The 18682-nt window shown below is 46.6% G+C and overlaps 1 protein-coding gene across 1 annotated transcript in view; it reads left to right on the top strand.

Moving 5' to 3' along the window:
- Positions 1 to 18071, top strand: part of CARD10 (caspase recruitment domain family member 10) — a 185576-nt gene extending 167505 nt beyond the window's left edge. The window contains exons 22-23 of the mRNA XM_069231372.1: positions 13747 to 13862; positions 15780 to 18071. Of these exons, the coding sequence (XP_069087473.1) occupies positions 13747 to 13862; positions 15780 to 16026 (363 nt within the window). The 3' untranslated portion in view covers positions 16027 to 18071. The remainder of the gene's footprint in view (positions 1 to 13746; positions 13863 to 15779) is intronic.
- Positions 18072 to 18682: the final 611 nt, after the last annotated feature.

Raw genomic sequence — 18682 nt, 5'->3', positions numbered from 1 at the left:
GGAGAATTTTATGCTTGATGTATTGGAACTTTGCGTTCTATGATACCTTCCTGGAGTAATGTAACACCTCCTCCCAGTCCTTCTGTGTGAATTCCCTGCCTGCATCCATTTACCAGCTATCCTGGGTTTTTTCCAATGGGTCTCGGGTGGTTTAAGCCAGTGTGTGGACCAGCCATGTGATGGGTTTACGTCCACATACCATAGTGTAGAGTATGTGTATTAATAGATGTTGTAAGGGTTCGGTGTCTGTGATTCCCCAGTTCTGCTCTGGCGTTACCTAGACACTACTATATGCCAGAAAGTGTCCCGTCGAAAGGTCATTCCTCTACTGGAGATGATCACAAGGCTGAGCACCTTTAGTGAACAGGTCACCTAAAGTGCGTATTTGCGCTTCTTCCCAGGTTTATATTCCAACCTAACATTCATGCAAAGGGTTCCAGGGAGCTTAATGGAATTTCAGGGTAGTATCTGGGGATGTGTGGCATAAGTCTTATACTGCGCTGAAAACAAAGGAAAGTGATTTGAAGTAGATTTTTTGGTCTTTGTGGTAACCTGGTGTTAGGTAAGAAGGTACGTTGCACCAGCTGCCAAGGAACACTCAGCTTCTCTGTGAGTCAACCTACCAGGCAGTGTATTGGCCACTGTAACTGTGCCGCCAGGTAGTACAACTCAAAATTAGGGGTGCCCAACCCACCCCTTTCTGTGGACAATTGCAATTTGCGTAGTGCCATTCGCCTCCTCCCTTTGTTCCAGATAAAGCTGCTTAGGTCAGCATGTAGCATCCGAAAGGTGGTTTTGGGTATATGGACCGGGAGGTTATGGAAGAAATATAAAAGTCTTGGCATCATCACCATTTTAGCCAATGCAACACGGCCTTGCACGGTCAAGGGTAACATGATCCAGAAAGCTTTTTGATGTCTCAGGGAGGTTATTGCTTTGGTCATATTGCCATCTATGACATCTTGTGTCTCATGGGATATGCTTATGCCTAAGTAACAGAATGTGCGAGCTGCCCACCATATCGGCCAGTCATCTACTGTGTATAGCTGTTGTGGGCAGTCCGGACGTAAGGGGAATATGCAGGATTTGGCCCAATATACTGCCAGTCCTGATGCCTCTCTAAATATTCGCAGCACTATCTGGCCCTCTTGAATGTACCTGATATAAATGAACACATCGTCAGCGTATTGTGAAGCGATGTGGATCTTGCAGTGAAGGGGGATACTCCAATTATGTCCCTGTTGCCGTAGCCGCTGAGATGGAGGCTCCATAACCAGGGCAAATAGAAGAGGGGATAGAGGACACCCGTGTCTTGTCCCTCTATTCACTAAAAATTAATGTGAAATGCATTTGCCAATTTTCACTTGGGCGGAGGCTCCAGCGTAAAGGAGGCAAACAAGCCTTAGCCACTGCCCTGTGATGCCAAATGGCATCAGGGTGGAAAACAAATATTCTCAGTCTACTGTGTTGACCGACTTCTCCAGATCCAGTACTAGGCAAGCGTCTTAAGGCCACTGGACCCGTGATAACTCCATCACGTGGTGTAAACGGCAAAAATTTGGGGGATTGGAGTGTCCGGGCACAAATCCATTTTGATTTGAGTGCACTAAATGTGGTAGGTGCCCCTATAAATGGCTGGCTATGATCTTACTCACCACCTTGTAGTCTGATCCCAACATGGATAACAGGTGGTAGGAGTCAAGCTCCAGCAAGTCTCTTCCCGGCTTCGGTAAGGAGTCTGGTGTCTCAGTCACAGAGTATGCGATCTAGCCTGATGTATAAATCATGTGGAGCTGAACAGCAAGAGTGTTCCCTGGAGTCAGGATACGGGGACCTCCTGCAACCTAACAAGGACCAGTGCTGGAGCTAATGCGAGAAGTATATCACAGTTATGACTGTCAGGGAGTTCAGTAGTGGTGGATGTGAGCGGTCCAACTGCGGTCAAGAACGCAATTGAAATCCACTCCCAGTAGCCATGGCATATGTGCCTATTTGGTTGTGATTGCTGACAGCTTCACTAAGAAAGCCTGTTGCCCCTTATTTGGGCCATATATACTTCCCAGTAATACAGCTCTTCCATCTAAGAGTCCTTCCATCAGTATGAATTGGACCTCAGGATCTATTTTGGACCTCATATATCAGAAGGGTACTTCAGGTCATACCCAGATGAGTGCACCTCGTGCAAAGCCAGAGTATGTGGTGCAGAAGCATTGACCCTACCAATGCTTGCAGATTGACCTCCTCCCCCGCTATATATGTGTCTCATATATTAGGGCTATTTGTGCACCCCTCCTTCTAAGGTATTGTTGAACTTCATGTCCCTTGTGCGCTGTGCTAATACCCCAAACATTCCAAATGATAATTCCTACTTTGGTCATCTTAGGAGTATCTTTCAAACACTATGTCCCGGTGTGATTATCAAGCGCACCAGTTTTGGCACGTCTGGAAGGTGTACACACATGCTGTTTGAAGGAAACAAGACAACACACAGCGTTATATAAAAAACTGCATTAACAGAACCCTGCAACTCCCCACCCAGGGTGACCCTTAACCACAAGGCCAACCAAACAATCAACATTAGTCCCCATGGGTTTGGGTACTCCTACACTTGTAGGCACACACATGTATAACGCCAAGGAGTAAGGCGAGGGGGTGATTCAGTAAAGCCACAGTGTCATATCTGGAAGACCAATCCATGAACCTAAAGAACAATGGCCCCTTCTCTATAGGGACCCTTCTAGATATCCATCATCTTGTTGCCATAGTTGACAGTTGTTTGGTTACAGGTGACCTTTTGGGTGTATGTACCTCATCTTATAACCCAAAACATTCACATCCGTTCTTCTGTCCTCTGGGGTGTAACAACAGGCAAGATCAACGAGTCCATACTACAGGTAGAGCCCGGTTCAGAAGTTCCATCTCCTGAAGCAGCAATTGAGAGAGTTCTGTGCTCCTCTCAGAGGTTCACAGTGTCTGTAAGGGCCTGTGCCTGTTCTTCTCTGGCCTGCTCCTGTGAAGGGCCGCCGCAAGTTGGCACATTTCTTTTGGGTTGTAAGTTTAGCTATTTCTGGCGCAAAAGACAGGTTGACTGTCTGTAGGTCGTGGGTGAGGGTGGCGTAGAGGCCTCATATCATCTTTGTTCCACCCAGTCCCAGGCATCACCGGGCTCAATGAGGAAATAGCTCTGATGCCCCACCATTATTTTTAGTTTGACTGGGAAGAGGAGTGAGTACCGGAGTCCAGTCTGACTTAGCTTATGTTTCACTCTCAGTAAGGAGGCCCTGCGGCATTGTACCAATGAACATTTTCCTGTTGTCATGTTGCAGCAGTGAGCACTACCTGGTTGCTTAAAGAATTGCTTCCATATCCTTGTAGTTCAGTATCCTTGCCACTATAGGTTGTGGCGGTGCCCCGACTGGGGGATGTCGCGCCAAGACCGTAGTTTAATCAAGAAGTTTGTGGAAAAGCAGCCCAGCGCCACCTCTTGTGAAAGCCAGTTTTAAAAAAATTGAACAAAGTCGGAGCCCTCCACTCCCTCCGTGAGTCCCACTATGCGGAGATTTTTGCGGTGGGAGTGGCCCTCTAAATCCTCAGCCCAAGCTTCTAAATCCTGTACCTTTATGGTGAGGGAGTGGACTTGTCAATTAGTTTTTTCATAGACAGGTGCATCTTCACAAGCTCCTGTTATGTGTGGGTGACGCGCTCGGTTCATTTACATTGATCTTCTCAAACTGATCCCACTTCTATCGCCACTGTGTCCACCCTATTGCACAGATCTTGGTGAGTGTCTGCTATGGCAGTCAGTATTTTGTCCAACTTGAGATTTATGGAGGGTTCGGTTATGGGCATCATAAAAGCGGGGTAGCTGCCGGGACACCGGGATCATTCTCCCATCTATCCTGTGGGCGTTGATGGCCGATGCCCCCATTCTGTCCCATGTTGCAAGGGAAAACGTAGAGTTGGGGCCTTTGAGTCTGTGCTAGATGAGGAGTATTGAAGAGCATTGTGAGAGATGAGTGTACCCGCCAGGCCCATGCTCAGCGACACAAGCAGTAGCACTTGGAAGGAAGGAACAGCCAGGAAGCAGCACAGCATGGACCCCCTTAACCTGCACTCCTCTGGAACCAGGGGCAAAGCCAATAAGGTCTAGTAGAGTGTCACTGAACTGTTTTCCTGCCAGAGAATAGTGTATACAGCCTTTAGGGGGGGGCACCAGGACCTGCCTCACCCCGTGCTCGACCTCAGGGGCGGCATGAGCAGTCCCGGGCGCTGTTTCCTTATGTTGCCCGCAACTCCATCATAGCAAGTGGCATGATTGGTGCAGAGTCCTTCTTATTTGCAGGCACCCTGTCAGCCGTCCAGAACTGGAGGAGTGTCTCTATGCACAGTCTAGTGTGACTAGGTTAGCTGTGCCCCACGGCATCAAACACACAACACCAGTCCCAGTGGTTCGCCAGGCCTCAAGCCCGTCTGGCCTCTGAGAGGTCCCACACCACCCCCTCCAAAGCATTTCAGGGTCTGACCTGAAAGTGCAGGGAGTGTGCGAAGGGCCACTATAGTCAATGCAGGAGGGGCAGGAGCAGTGATGTCTGCTCGTCTGCACCCCCTGCGTGTAGCGCAATATGAGAGGGTATGGGTGGTGTTGAAGCAGGCCTGAGGCCACCACTCCATTCCACTGTAGAATTAGGTGGGCGCTGGTCCCACTAAAAAGAGGGGAGAGGAGGGATGTGTGTTGAGGCATCACACAGCAATTCCTTCCCCGCAGAGGTACCTTGTTGGGATATAGTCATCTTCTACAGCCACATGTAAGAGTCAGTGTATACTGCCAAGTTTATTGCCGCTCCGTCAGGTTCCTCAGGGGGAAGTCAGCCATAATCACTCCAGCGAACATCCGGTGGACTTTCAGGGGCAGCCCCCAGCCCCTTAAACAGGGGCCTCATGGCCCTGCCACTGGCCCGGCAAGAGGCTGTTGTTGGCCTGCGCCACCTAATAGGCCTACGTCACGCCACGGGTCGGAATGCCGTGCTCAAACCTCGCAGCACAAATGCTCCTCACTGTTTTTTGGGACTCAATCAGTGCCACCGCCCTCCTTACACCTGTGCCCGTGAGTTTGTGCGCCATATGCTGTGGATGGTGGTGGGTGTTATTGGATGGTGGGTGTCCATGTCGGAGCCTCTCTAAAGCCCGTTCACCATCTTGCAGCACCTGACCACACCTCCCCATGATACTGCATCAGTCAAGAGTTACATATCAGGACCAGCAACGGTGACCAGCACTAAAACAGTGTAACCAGTATTAAAAATCAAGGCATCACATATGAAATTCCATCTCTATGCATTCCTCCAGGAACTGAACATATATACAACCCTGCCACCCTCTGGAATTGTGAAGATCAGAGTGACAAGAAGAGAGGCACACAAAGAGATTCTGATGCACACAGGTTAGATAGGAGTTCAATTAGCAGAATCTCCGACATCCTCGCTGGCTCCAGACTCTCTGTCGTTCCTCCATCACCTGTCACGGCGCTCTGGGATGCAAAGGTCATAGTTCCATCCCCATTGATCTCAATTCTGGAAGAACCTTCCCCACTAGCCTGTGAGGGAGCCTCCACCCCCAAAGACTCACATGACCTCCAGCTAGGGCTGTGGGCCCCCAAAACACTCCCCATACCTATCTGTCCACGTCCAGTCCCACTCCTGGGTACATTGTCCCATATTTCTAGCCAGCTCCATACATCCTCTGAGGTATCAAAGAAGTGGGTTTGCCCCCGAGAGAACCCTCAGGTGTGCGGGGTACAGAGGCATGTAATGCATACCCACTGAACACAACTTGGCTTTCACCTCCAAGAAACTCTTCCTGGATCCCTGGACCTTGTTGGTACATTCTGGGTATATGGAGATTGGTTCTCAGACTGGGTGGTATTTGTTTCTTGGGCTGCCCAGAGTATGCACTCACGATCTCTGTAATTTAGAATCCGCACTATGATGGCGTGCAGTGGCGCTCCAAGTCTGGGTGGGAACCAGTGCCCAATACGCTCTGTCAATTGCAAACATAGTGGACAGTCTAGCTGGTCTGAGCACTTCCTGGATACATCATTTCACAAATGCCTCCGTGGCGTTGCCCTCTGCCCGCTCCGGGTACCCAACAAGTCTAACATTATTGTGCCATGATCTGCCCCGAGCATCGTCGGACCCCGCCTCAAGATTTCTAGTTTTGGAGGTGACCATCTCCATTTGCTTTTTCAGTGTGGCCGCTTCAGATTGCAGCTCAGATATGGTGCTCTCAGCCACTCAAACTTTGTTTAATACTTTCTGAAGGTAAGCATGCAGGAGATTAACTTCTAGTGCCCCAGTCTCTAATTTCCCCTAAAGTGCAATCCTGGACCTCTGTATAGCCGCAAGCAGTGTCACCCGGGATGGCTCCTCAGGGGATGTGCCCGGATCAAGTTGTTCCCTCTGACCAGCTTGCCGCATCTGCTGATGTGGGAGAGGGGTTGCGGTGGTAAAGCTTTCCATAGTAGTCCCCTGTGGGAGAGCGGCAAGCTTATTTTTCCCCATGTGAGCACCACTGATGGGGAACCCCACAGGTGCATGCGCCAGCAAGGGGTCAGTGGTTTTCTAGGCGCTCAGCCCCTGTCCCACACAATCCCACCACTGCAGGATTTATGTAAACTCCACTGCAGCCTCCACAACTCCCAGTCACAGGTGTATGGATGGCCAGCCACTGCACTCAGCCATAGAGGAGAGAGACACAGGATCAGATGCACTCAGGAGTCCAACAACACTCCTCCGCAAATCCTCAGGATCTGTATCTCCCAGGCCCAGACAGCCAACCAGGTTTCCCCGCCAGTGATCAGGTGCCAATTCGTACATGCCCCCGGACAATCAGAGAACCTTCGACCAGTTACCTCTGCAGTCCTGGCACTCAGATCCACGTCTGCACTGTTTAATTGCTTGTCTGAGAGTACATAGTTAAGGGCTCGAAGGCCCTCACTTCGCCCCACTGATCGGGGGGGACAAGCAGCCCTGCAGTTAGCCTCAGATGTCCATATAGGAGGTCCAGTGGTCACAGAGGGTGAAAAACAGAGGTCAGGCTATTCCAAGCCCACATTCCGAGTTGTCCCACTCAGGTTGAGAAAATATCGAGCTGTTCAGTCCTTTGGGCCCCAGCGGTATTACAGGGTACACTGCAGGCAGCACTACTCCAGTCGTGGCCTTGTCTACTTCCCCCTGGGTGGGAGCCACTCCAATCCGTGCCCCTCCCACCAACGGGGCAAGCACAGTAGAGACACAGTTCGACTTCTTTGGCCTGGCTGCGCGGCTGAATCCAACCTCCAGCGTGGCTGCAGCAGTCCCACAAAGCCCACAGTGGGCCGCACCACTTCAGCTGCAGCCGCCCCTCTTTGTCCTCACGGTCTAACCTGAGTGCCGCTCCAGTGCCGCTCCGAGCTATGTGTTCTCTGTCCCCAGGAGCCTGCACTGCAAGGAACAGTCCCACAACCCCGGCCTGGCCGCTCAGTTAATGCTAGTCTCTGGCATGGGCCCAGCAGCTCCGGTAGGCTGCCACAGATGCCTCGCCTTTGCTTAGTGCAGTAGCCCTGGCTCCACTAGATTCCACCCATAAATAGCGAAGAGGATGTGTAACAAACAATACTGCCCTGGTGTGGTGTCCTGGGGTATAGATGTGACAGGATTCTGAAGGATTAAGCAGGGGTGGTGAGGAGCTGCCTAGAAGTGCATCCCGTCGGCCAACTTGCCTGGCCAGGTCACCGGAAAGATAATCTTTAACTGTGTCCAGAGCAGAGCCTTGCTGGGCCAACGATAAAACAAACAGAAAAAACTTAGAGGTGCAGAAAGAGAGTCACTCTTGTGAGAATCACACCATGTTACAAACATCCCAATGGCAGGCATATGCCAACTTGGTGGAGGGACGTCTGGCTGCCAGAATAACATTGCACACTTCAGGAGGAAGGTTGAAAGCTGTCAACTGTTGCTGCTCTATCTCCAGGCCTGAAGGTGGAAGGTGGACTGGTTCCAGGGCAGAACCCTCCACTCTTGCTGTAACAGAAGATCCTATTCAAGAGGCAGCTTGATCAGGGGACTGATGGTCAATAGCTCAGGATACCAGACTCTCTGTGCTCATTCTAAAGCCACAAGAATAACTTGGGCCTGGTCATTACGGATCTGCTTGAGAACCTTGGGCAGGAGTGGTATAGGTGGAAAGACACACAGAAGGCCAGAGCTCCACTCAAGATGAAAAGTTCTGTCTGAACGAGAGTCACCTTGTAAGCTCCAGTGCACAAAGCTGCAGACATTGCACTTTCTGCGCAATGGCGAAGAGATCTGACGAAGGCTCTCCACACTTCTGAAGGAGGTCTTGTACCGCTTCCAGGTGGAGGCACCATTTGTGATCCATGCCAGGTATTGACCCACCAGGAAAATGTCCTGCCTTTTAAGCCATGTCCAAAGATGCAGAGCCATTTGACAAAGGGTCCACGACCTCACCCTGCCCTGTTTGTTGCAGTACCACATGGCAGTGGTGTTGTCTGTGAACACCTGTACCACCCTTCCCTTGATTAAAGTAAGAAAGGCTTTCAGTGGCAAGCGATTTTCCTGAACCTCCAACAAGTTGATGTGTAGCCCAGACTCCACCAGAGACCTCTCATCTCCACCTCTTCCAGATGGACGCCACATTCAAGAAATGACACATTTGTCACCAGTCACCTTTGGTTGGAGAAGGGAGAGGGGTCTGCCACTGGCCCAATCACTGTTCGTGAGCCACCACTGCAGATCTCTCATACTTCCCTCTCAGATATGGACAATGTCAGAGAGAGTCCCATGATGCTGTGCTCAATTGGTCTTCAGGTCCCTTTGCAGAGTCCACTTTTGACAACAGGTATAAGTTACAAGCAGGATAAAGAAGGCCATGAGTCCCAACATCCTCAGGGTCATTCTTACCGAAATCCAGGATAGAGGATGAAACATTGGTATCATAGCCTGAATATCCTAGACTTGCTGCTCTGGAGGATAGACCCGAAACTGCACTGTTTCCAAAATGGTTCAGATGAAAAAGAGCATCTGAAAGCAAGTCAGGTGTGACTTTGACACGTTGCTATTGAACCCCAGCGAGTGCATAAGGTTTGCTTTAGTCCGGAGGCGAGAAATGACTGTCTGGGGCGAGCTCGCCTTTGACAGCTAATCATTGATGTATGAAAACGCTGGAATACCTTACCTCTGCTGATGAGCTGCAACCATCGCCATCACTTTTGTGGACTCCTGAGAGGTGCTGGTAAAACTGAAGGAGGGCACAGCAAATTGAAAGTGCTCTTGGCCCACTGTGAACTGCAAGTAACGTCTGAGGGCAGTCAGGACGGGGATATGGAAATATATATCCTGCAAGTCCAGTGCTACTACCCAGTCTCCTAGGCCCAAGGCAGACAGAATTTATGAGAGAGTAAGCATACTGAGTTTCTCCTTTTTCATGAAAAGATTTAGAAGGTGCAGGTCTGGGATAAGAAAAAGAACTCTGTTCTTCTTTGACACCAGAAAGTAGTGCAAACCACAACCTACTTCTGATGCCATCATCCTCTCTATCTCTCCCTTGGCCAAGACAGCCCGCTCTTCCTGAACGAGCAAGGAGAGGTGGTCCTCCGTCAGCCGGTCATAAGTGGGTGGCATGGGTGGAGGTTTAGTCACATAGGGGAGGGAGTAGACAATAACCAGAAGAGAAAAGGTGTCAAAAAAGTGTTGACAAAAGTCGAGAAAAAAAGCCAGTCAAAAACTGACTGAGTGTAGCTCTAACCGAATCAGAGCTATGTGGCGCAGAATAGAAACAGGTGCCATCAGCATGCCGGAGTGGCACCTGTAAAGGTAATGTGCATGTCATTTCCAGGGCATACAATGCAGAGCTAAGCAATGCCACCCACCAGTGTGCAGGGGTACTGCTCAAAAACTTTTGGAGTTGCTATCAGATATTTTATTTCCTTTACAAAAAGAAAATCCCATTTCGGGATTTTCTGTTTATACAGAAAAAACAATTACTCAGTGCTACAGGGCTTCGTCCCATAGCACAGAGTAAAATGAATTGGCAGGAACTGCCGTGACAGGGGTTCCTGCCTGTGCTTTTATAAATCACCGCCTGCCTGATGGTCATTTATAAATTAGGCGGGCTGTCCCTCCTTCAGGGGATGGAGTAATTTAGGGCGGGCCGTCCGTCAAATATTAAATCAGGCCTTTAGTCCTTTAAAGTTACCCGGTCCCACAGTAGTTATGCAGTGAATTTTTGTTGGATTTCAGAATTTAAAATAGGTTGTAATTTTAGCAGGGAGATATGTACATTTGCTAAGACAGCTTCTGTCCTGATAAGGATGGTGAAGACTGATTGGTGGCCGTGAAGCGACATATTGCTTAGACTGCTTTATGAATTACTTCTGAAATATGTTAGTCAGGCAGGTAAGGTTTATTACATGTCTCTTGATGACTAGACATTCGGCATTAACTGTGGATTTGGCATTGCCTGTGGATTATGTGTGAGAGGGATAATTATTCTTGTTTCTTTCTTATTTGGGATGTCTCAACAATTAGGCATCCATTAATAATGTTTGTGATTTCTTAGAAGGATTTTGGGAGAAGGTATTTGGGGCATGTGTGGAAACGGTTCTGCAGCATATAGGAGGTTTGATTCTGTCATCCAGTTAACTCATCTATTTCACTGCTCTGGGTTTGAAAGAGGATACATTTAAGCCTATTCTTGTATATCGAAAAAGATGATACTGTAAATGTTCTTGGTAATGCTGCTATAATCTAGCTGATTTGATTTTTGCTTCTTGCATTATAAAAATGTTAACATTCCAAGGCTTGCTCTTAGGTGGAACTCAGGAAAAATGTCAGGATCTCAGGAGTTGTTATTCCACAGAAAATGCAGATGGTCTCACTCAACCAATTAGATCTGTCATTGAAGTGGTCAGCATATATGTTCTTTATTCCCTCTTGAGCCCTCTACTCCATCCTCTGCCATGGATGGTCAAAAGAGTATTGTCTATCTTCAGACTGGATTGCAGCTACTGGTGTTTCAGACTTCAGGCAATCCGTTTCAGATTGGCAGGATCCTGAATCTGGAGAACCATCCATGGTCACAGTGATGACAGGTAGAGCCTGTGCAATGCATGGCTGAGAACCAGTTCTTAATGGTCTACCACACGTTTAGAGAATGCCCTATCTTATAAGGTATCGCTCAAGAGTTGAGATCCTCTCCAAAAACTTCACATGTCACAGGAGAGTACACACCCGACTTGCGGCCCACCTACTCAAGTGACATCTTTGGGTGCTTTGTGTCAGGATATTAAGTACCAAAATATTATCCTACAGAAAAAGTGTAGCCAGAATACTGACTACCATGACATCACAAAGGTAAGAAAAGATTTACGGTTTCTAACTATAAATCTATATCCATTGAAGAATTATAGGTTGCCAAGGTACATATATGTAAACGCTAAAAGTAAAATGTATACTTATGCGTATTTACCTACATGATCCTGTAGTAGTTAATATTCTGATTTTACACAACAATATTTAAAGCTTGATATTCTTCTAGAATACCTAACAGGGTTAATCCTACAAGAGTTCCAAGAAAGTCAGCCAACACGTTTCAGCCCCTTTGCTTAAGGGGTGGACTTTAGCAGTCATATGAATCACCTATATTATTTGTTGGGTATGCCAACCGGGCTATGAAGGGACCCATTACTTTTAAGACAAACCTGCTATTAATTATACTTACCTACTAGGCTATAGGAGCACACAGAGTGCAAGGGTATACGCTAGGTTATAGAGATACCCACTATGGCTTGGATGTGCCCCTTGGGGTACAGATGCACCCACTGGAGTATGGAAGGACCTGCCACGTTGCAGAAATGTCTGCCAGGGCATATAGATACCTTCAACTGATGTCTTCAGACTGAATGAAGTCCTCTGATGAAACACGTCCCACTCTTGTAATCTGGAAGCAGAAATGAGGAAGGACAAGGGTGGTGTTCTGATCACTTTTGCAGTCCCTTTTACAGAGCCCCAGTTCTGGTACCACACAATTTCCTGTCTTGTCCCATACTATAAGCCATGACTTTGAGTTACATAGCCCATTATCTGGAAGGAGACATAGAAAAAGTGTAATACTAGTGTTGCAGTCCATTCTGGAGCCCACCAGGCATTTGCCATTCTGCTTTACTGGTTAAATGAACACTCTTCTGTTCGACCTCCAAATTATTTGGTAAGACATGATTGACTGGAGTGGGACTGGCCACATCCGAAGAACCTCTCCTGCTATCCCTGATTGGTTGCAACACTCTAATGGCCCCACCTCCTATAAAACTGGCACTCTGTTTTCTTTGGTGGGGAGAACTGTGCAGACCGATGGTGTTTTGCTCCAACTTTGCTGCTGTTGTGGTAAAAAACTATTTTCACTTTTTGGGCACTCCCCCACAGTCGGAGCAAACTCCTGGGGGTCATCTTAGGACAGAGCTGTAAGTTGAGTGAGAATTTGCCTGTTAGTCTGAGGACAATTCATGATGTCTCCCTATGTTGCTATGAGGGCTGGAACCATTGGGTATAGCCAGATAACAAAAAGGGATTTTCATGTATTTTTGAAAAGTTCCATTGGCACTTTCCCTGCCCAATAATATGGGCCACACTACCTACCAGACGAGTTGCCATTGCAGCCTGAGCATGCACACAGAAGATCAGAGTCAATGGCCCAGGGGATATGAGTGGTAGGAGGCGCTGTCAGATCCAGGCAACTCCCTCTTACAGTAGCCTTTCGCATACAATAGACTATTTCATTTGACTTACTTGGTTTCACCAGTAACGATATAACTCAGCTATACCACTTAATACTAATTACCTCTTATCAGACCATTATGGCGTTTAGGCCTTGGTGCCCTCAGCTTGTTTTCAGTCTCACATAATTTCATGTTTGATATCATAATGCTCGAATAACAGTTTCCAACAGACGCCCTTGACTATTTATCTCTCTGTAGACTTACTAACATGCTAGCACTATTCTAATTATTTCAGCTCACCATACAACTTTTCCAGGATGGTGCAGTATACCATTCCGTTGTTCTTGTTGTTGCAAAGCCTTTGTACAGCGCTGTGAATCTGACCTTGTGCTTTTAAGTCATCATTGCACTAATTTATAAATCCTTCTGTAGAGCAGTCAGAAATAATCAAATTATGCACACTGTACCCTTCTTATTCCAGCACTTTGTACGGTGCTGTTCAACCCAGAGGCATGTAGCTCACACTGCAGAAAACAATAGAGGTATGTAAGGGGTTTTATAATTACCCACTGAGGCACGGAGGTACCTCCCACAATACAGTGGTACCCACCAGGAAAAAGATGCACCAGATAAGGAATATTTGGGCTGCATTTGTTGGGCAGTTGTGGTCAGAAAGAGAAAGGCCCGTGATTGTATAAATACAGCAAGAAGTACTCTCTCCTCCCTTTAGAAGTAGGGACTTTGGAAAGATGCACCAAGTATAATGCTGAGACTAAGAGGTGTAGAGCGAGCTGAATCCATGTTATCTTTCAGTATCTTGAAGCTGATTTCAAGTACCATAATGTATACTTCCTCTTGTATCCACTCACCGTTCTTGCAAAACCATGAACAAACTCCGAGGAATTAACTTTCAGTTATCGTGTGTAAATTTGCCTTTGTTTTAAAGCATTTGCAATGTTTACTGGTCCCCATTTCAGAACAAACACTGCCTTCTGGAGCTAGGAGTTTCAGCGGTGAAGGAGTTAGTCCGAAACAATATCTTCCCAATCGTTATCCACATCCGGGCAACAGACAAGAACCTGCTGAGATTCCAGTAAGTACAGAGATGGACGGGGAGCTGTGGGAGCCGGCAAGGGAGCATAGACTGTGATAAGAGTGCTGGTGGTGGGGTGATGATGTTCGCGTGTCTACCATAGGTGGAACGGAGACTCTTGCCTTGAGTACTCATTAGATGTGGGTGGAGTTACCTACAAATTCTTACATTTTGTAAAATCCAGAGTAGTTTTTATAAAAGAAACCAGTGGATAAAGCTAGGGGTGTGCAAAAGTCTGTCTTTCTTTGATTTCATGAAATTCCATAAAAATTTGACAAAATTGCTCGAAAATATGCTTTCACAATAAAAGAGTATCTTTAAAAATGTATTTTGCATAAGCATTCATGTTGCGTAAAATAATCCTGCAAGAAACCGACAGGAGACTGGTTTGAGCAGAATATGTCTCGAGGTGAAAGTTAAAAAAAATTATACAAAATGTTGATAAACTGCAAATTTTAAAAAATGCAAAATTCAAGAATTTATTGAATTTCACCGCAGAAGTGCGATTCGAGGGGAGCAGAACTGTCGGCTTGCTGTGAAAAACTGCCAGTTAGCTAGTGAGTGCAATTTTGAAGCAAAACATTTTCCCTGCACCCTGAACTTGTAAGGCGAAGCTTTTCTACAATGTATAGGAGAGGATGATTAGCCACCAGGGCTAAAACTTGGAAAGTAAACCAAGCTATCAGCTATATGACTTAACACAACATGAATCCTTTTGTTTTGCAGCATTGTATTACTTGTTGTGGTGAAGGGAGAATGGCATTGTTTTTTCTTCGTGGGAAAAAAATGATTATTCAACTGCAATCTTAATACCAAACAGCTCATCAACCGATTCAACCGGTTATTTGGCCCCTTTCTGATCCAAACGCAGAGATGATTTAGGGGGTCATTTTAAGTATGATGGGTAGTCCTGCTGGTCGCCAGAGGTAATTGCATCAGAATTCCAGTCGAAGACTGGCCACCCTTTTAAGAACTCCCTGACAAATAGATGGAGATCTATGTGCGTTCAGTGGAGCTGCTACTGGGGGCCGCGAGGGTCATACTTATAGAAATTTCCTGACGGTCGCTCCAATCTAAATGTGGTGCGATGGCCCTCAATGTGATCTGATGGAGCTCTGGAGGATGACTTGCCCAATCAAAGGTTTTTGACGGTGGAGCCAGTTGTGTCTTAACCGGCAGAAACCTGGTGCTTCTTCTGTCTATAACAGAGCAGGTGAACGGCAAGTTTTCTGGAGCCGGAGCACGGCAGATTTTCCAGAGTACACTGCTCATCCAAACTCTAAATGATCCTTGCCATAGTATTCTCAGAGTGCTTTACGAGTACGATTATATACATTTTCAAACTTTCCACAAAGTTTGTGAACTTTCTTCAAAACTCAACAAAAGATGTGAAATTTGAATTTTGTTTAAAAAAAACCCACAAAAGTAGTTTTTGCAGAAATAAATCTCTGCAGGACTATTGTTTTTGGGCTGCTGGTATGAGAGTGCCTACTCTGGGGGAAAAGTATGTAGACTGGTTAAGCAGGGGAGTCACAGGTGTCAGCAATTGATTCATTTCCAGTTCACATTCGTTCCGGCACTTATAGCAATCTGCAAATTATGTGTTTTTTATCTGAAATGTTATGAAGTTCCATGAACATTTCACATAGTTATGATATTGTAGCGAAATGTGGTTTGCTGGTATCTAGCATCATGTTTTTTCCTTGAGTTGGTACCTCAAATAACAAACTCATGCGAGATACTAGAAGTAGACTTTTTTACATGAGGTGTGCACTTGTGTAAAAAAAAGCAATGGAAAATCATGTAATGTGAAATCACAAGAAATGTAGCGCAACACAAAATTTGGTAATTTCACTGGTATAATTGATATTTGGTCCAGGACCACTGTCAAATCTCTTCTCTCTTTTCCCACCTCAGGAATCTGCTACAGCCCCCAGTCCTGAACCCTCCTGACATGCTCAGAAAGGCCCACCAAGAAGCAGATGCCCTTCCCAGTTTGCCCTACCCCTGGGCCTGCCTGGAGCCCAAGAGCAGCTCCCACTCAGAGGACCTGGTGAAGGCTCTGAGGAGCCTCATATTCCAAGAACAGCCAAAGCTGCTCTGGGTGGAGGAGGACAAGCTGAGAGTGGAAGAGGGGGAGAGTCTACCAGCGCAGACCATCTGAGGGAATCAAACCTCTTGTGAGACGGTTGCAGCAGAGTGACTTCTGCTGGTGATTATTGTGAGCAAACATCAGCTCCTGGGAAACCAAGGGCCAGGACTGAACTCAGACTCAGAGAAACACCTCATTTGGTATAATAGAGGTGGAGACTTTCTCAGGATGACACCCTTGGGACAGTGTATAAACAAAAGCCCATAGAATGACAACGGAAAATGGAAGACATAAAGAAATGCTGTTCCGGGGTCACAACTAAGGACAGCAGTGCACGGGCCCTTCTGGAGCCTGTCAAAAGACACGGTGTGAACTAGTGTCATCAGACTGATACTTCCTAGGACTGAACTTGTGCAAATATATTTGAGGGAAACACCACTCCCAGGACAAGGTTAGAGTAGAAGCCCTATTGAAGAAGCATCCCACAGGATGGTGCGCCAGCAAAGGTCTACAACAGGGGCCATAAGTAACTTGAAGGGACATCTCTTACAGCAAGGTGAGAACAGAGACATAATACACCACAGAGCAGGCATGAATAGAGAACTTCAGGGTAACAACCATATTGGGCATGGGGAAGCAGAGAGCCCTCAAATTAATTCCTCCTAAGACAGCGTGTAATCAGAATACAGCAGGATAACACGACTAGAAAGGATGTCAGAAGAGCACCAAACGGTAACACCCAGAGGGCAGGGTATGAGCAGAGCACCTCAGGGTATCACCACATTGGACATGATATGCGCACAGCACCTCAGAGTAACACATCATCAGACACGTGAGCAAAGCACTACACTCCAACACCACAGAAGGCAGGATGTGAGAAGAGGACCCGAGGATAACCCCTCACTGGAAGGGGTTTGAGGAAAGCTCCTTCAGGTAACATAATTGGACAGAGTTTGAGCAGAGCAACGGAAGGTAATGCCTCACTGAACAGGGTGTGAGAAGAGCACCTCAGATTAACACTCCAGAGGGCACAGTGTGAGCTGAGTACCTATGATCATATTCTGACAGTGTGTGAGCAGAGCACCTCAGGGAAACACCACAAAGTACAAAATATGAGCAGAGTGCCACAGGTTACAATCTCCTAGGAGAGAGTATATGCAGGGCACCTAGGTACACACATTATTGGACATGGGTGAGCAGGCAGGCCATCTCACTCAGGGCAACAACAAAGCACTGGTCAGGGTGTAAATAGAAAAAAGCAGGTCAACACCTGGTAGGGCAGGGGTGAGTAGAGCACCTTAGGGAAAGAGCCACCTGGATAGGGTGTGAACGCTTCTAATGGTAACGCCTCTTAAAATAAGCTGTGAGCTCAGTGGTCCTCAGAAACACATCTTCCAGGACATCTTCTGTGAGCAAAAATGCAGAGCAGGCACTTTCTAAGTTGTTGGGAGAAAATGTCCTCAGAGGGTCATTTTTAGAACCAAATGCTAAAACTTGGGTTTAAAGAGACCAGCAGGGGAATTCTCCTGTCCTAAAGCAGAATCATCTGTGGGTAGAGACTCTTGACACAATAGAATGTCTTGTAAGCATGCAATCGAACCTTTTACAGCGCATTTATAACGATGCAGCAATGTATTTGTACAGCATAGGAAAACAACATACTATCTCTTATGTCCTCAGGGGTAAAGCTCCTGGGAGCAGGGGATTTGAAAATAGAGATGAGGAGCTGCACTACAGGTAGTATACCTTCTTCAAGAGATGGGCAGTCGAATCAATGATTTCACCGTCCACACACCCTAAGAGGGCTTGCTTGGCCACCTGGAAGGATACAGAGGGGAAACAGCCAGAGTATTCCTCCAGAGGGGACAAAAAAGTTTTTCTTAAGCAGGTTGTAAGACACCTACAAACTCCCGCTAAGGACACACCCCATCACTTGCTGTCTTACGTACCTGCATTGAACGCTATTTATTCAAACCCTAGTTGCTATCTGTGCACCAAGCAACCATTCTAATACTATTATACAATCCCTTGGTGTGGTCTACTCACTTTCTTTATAACAGTTTCCAATTTATGTGTTTGCAGAAATTAAAAAAACAAGTAGTTGGACAAATTAACAATCTTCAGTTTGAATATGCTTGAGGTCTGTCTGCTAATGAGTAAGGAAGCCCTTTTCTGGCAAGATGCGTGTGCTGCTGAATGTGCTCAGTGATGATGTGTTTTTGTAGCACCTTACAAAAATGTATTTTCTAGCATTATCAGGGCTTCTGATGGAGCCATGCATGTTCAAACTTTGGGAGCTGTTTATGCAAGCAACATCCCCTAATGTTTTCCCTTGGCCTAGACAAGTCTAGGTGTGATTTAGGGCTGTGATAAACTTTGTGAAGTTGCTTTGGACAAATTTGTGGAATTTCTTTAAACGTTGCCAACTTCAAATCGTTGGCATAGTTTAAAAAAAATCTTAAATGGAGAAAAATACGTTTTTCTTAGTAAAATCTCCGCTCAATACACTTTTTGTTGAGAGGAATTCTCTCTCAAATAACTTTTTTAGCAGAAAAAAGTTTGAATTCTCCCACAGATTACATTTTGCAAAGTTCACAAAGGCCACAACTTTGTGAGATTACAAAGGTAGGGGCTTTAGCAAATCTTTGAAAGTGAAATTTTGGGGGATGTATGTAATCAGGGTGTTTGTATGCTTGGTACTGAAACTGCATTTTACAGAATGTAATTA

The sequence above is a fragment of the Pleurodeles waltl genome, chromosome 4_2, assembly GCF_031143425.1.
Source record: "Pleurodeles waltl isolate 20211129_DDA chromosome 4_2, aPleWal1.hap1.20221129, whole genome shotgun sequence".
NCBI lineage: Eukaryota > Metazoa > Chordata > Amphibia > Caudata > Salamandridae > Pleurodeles > Pleurodeles waltl.
The sequence above is the reverse complement of the archived record's forward strand: the minus strand, read 5'-3'. Positions and strand labels throughout refer to the sequence as shown.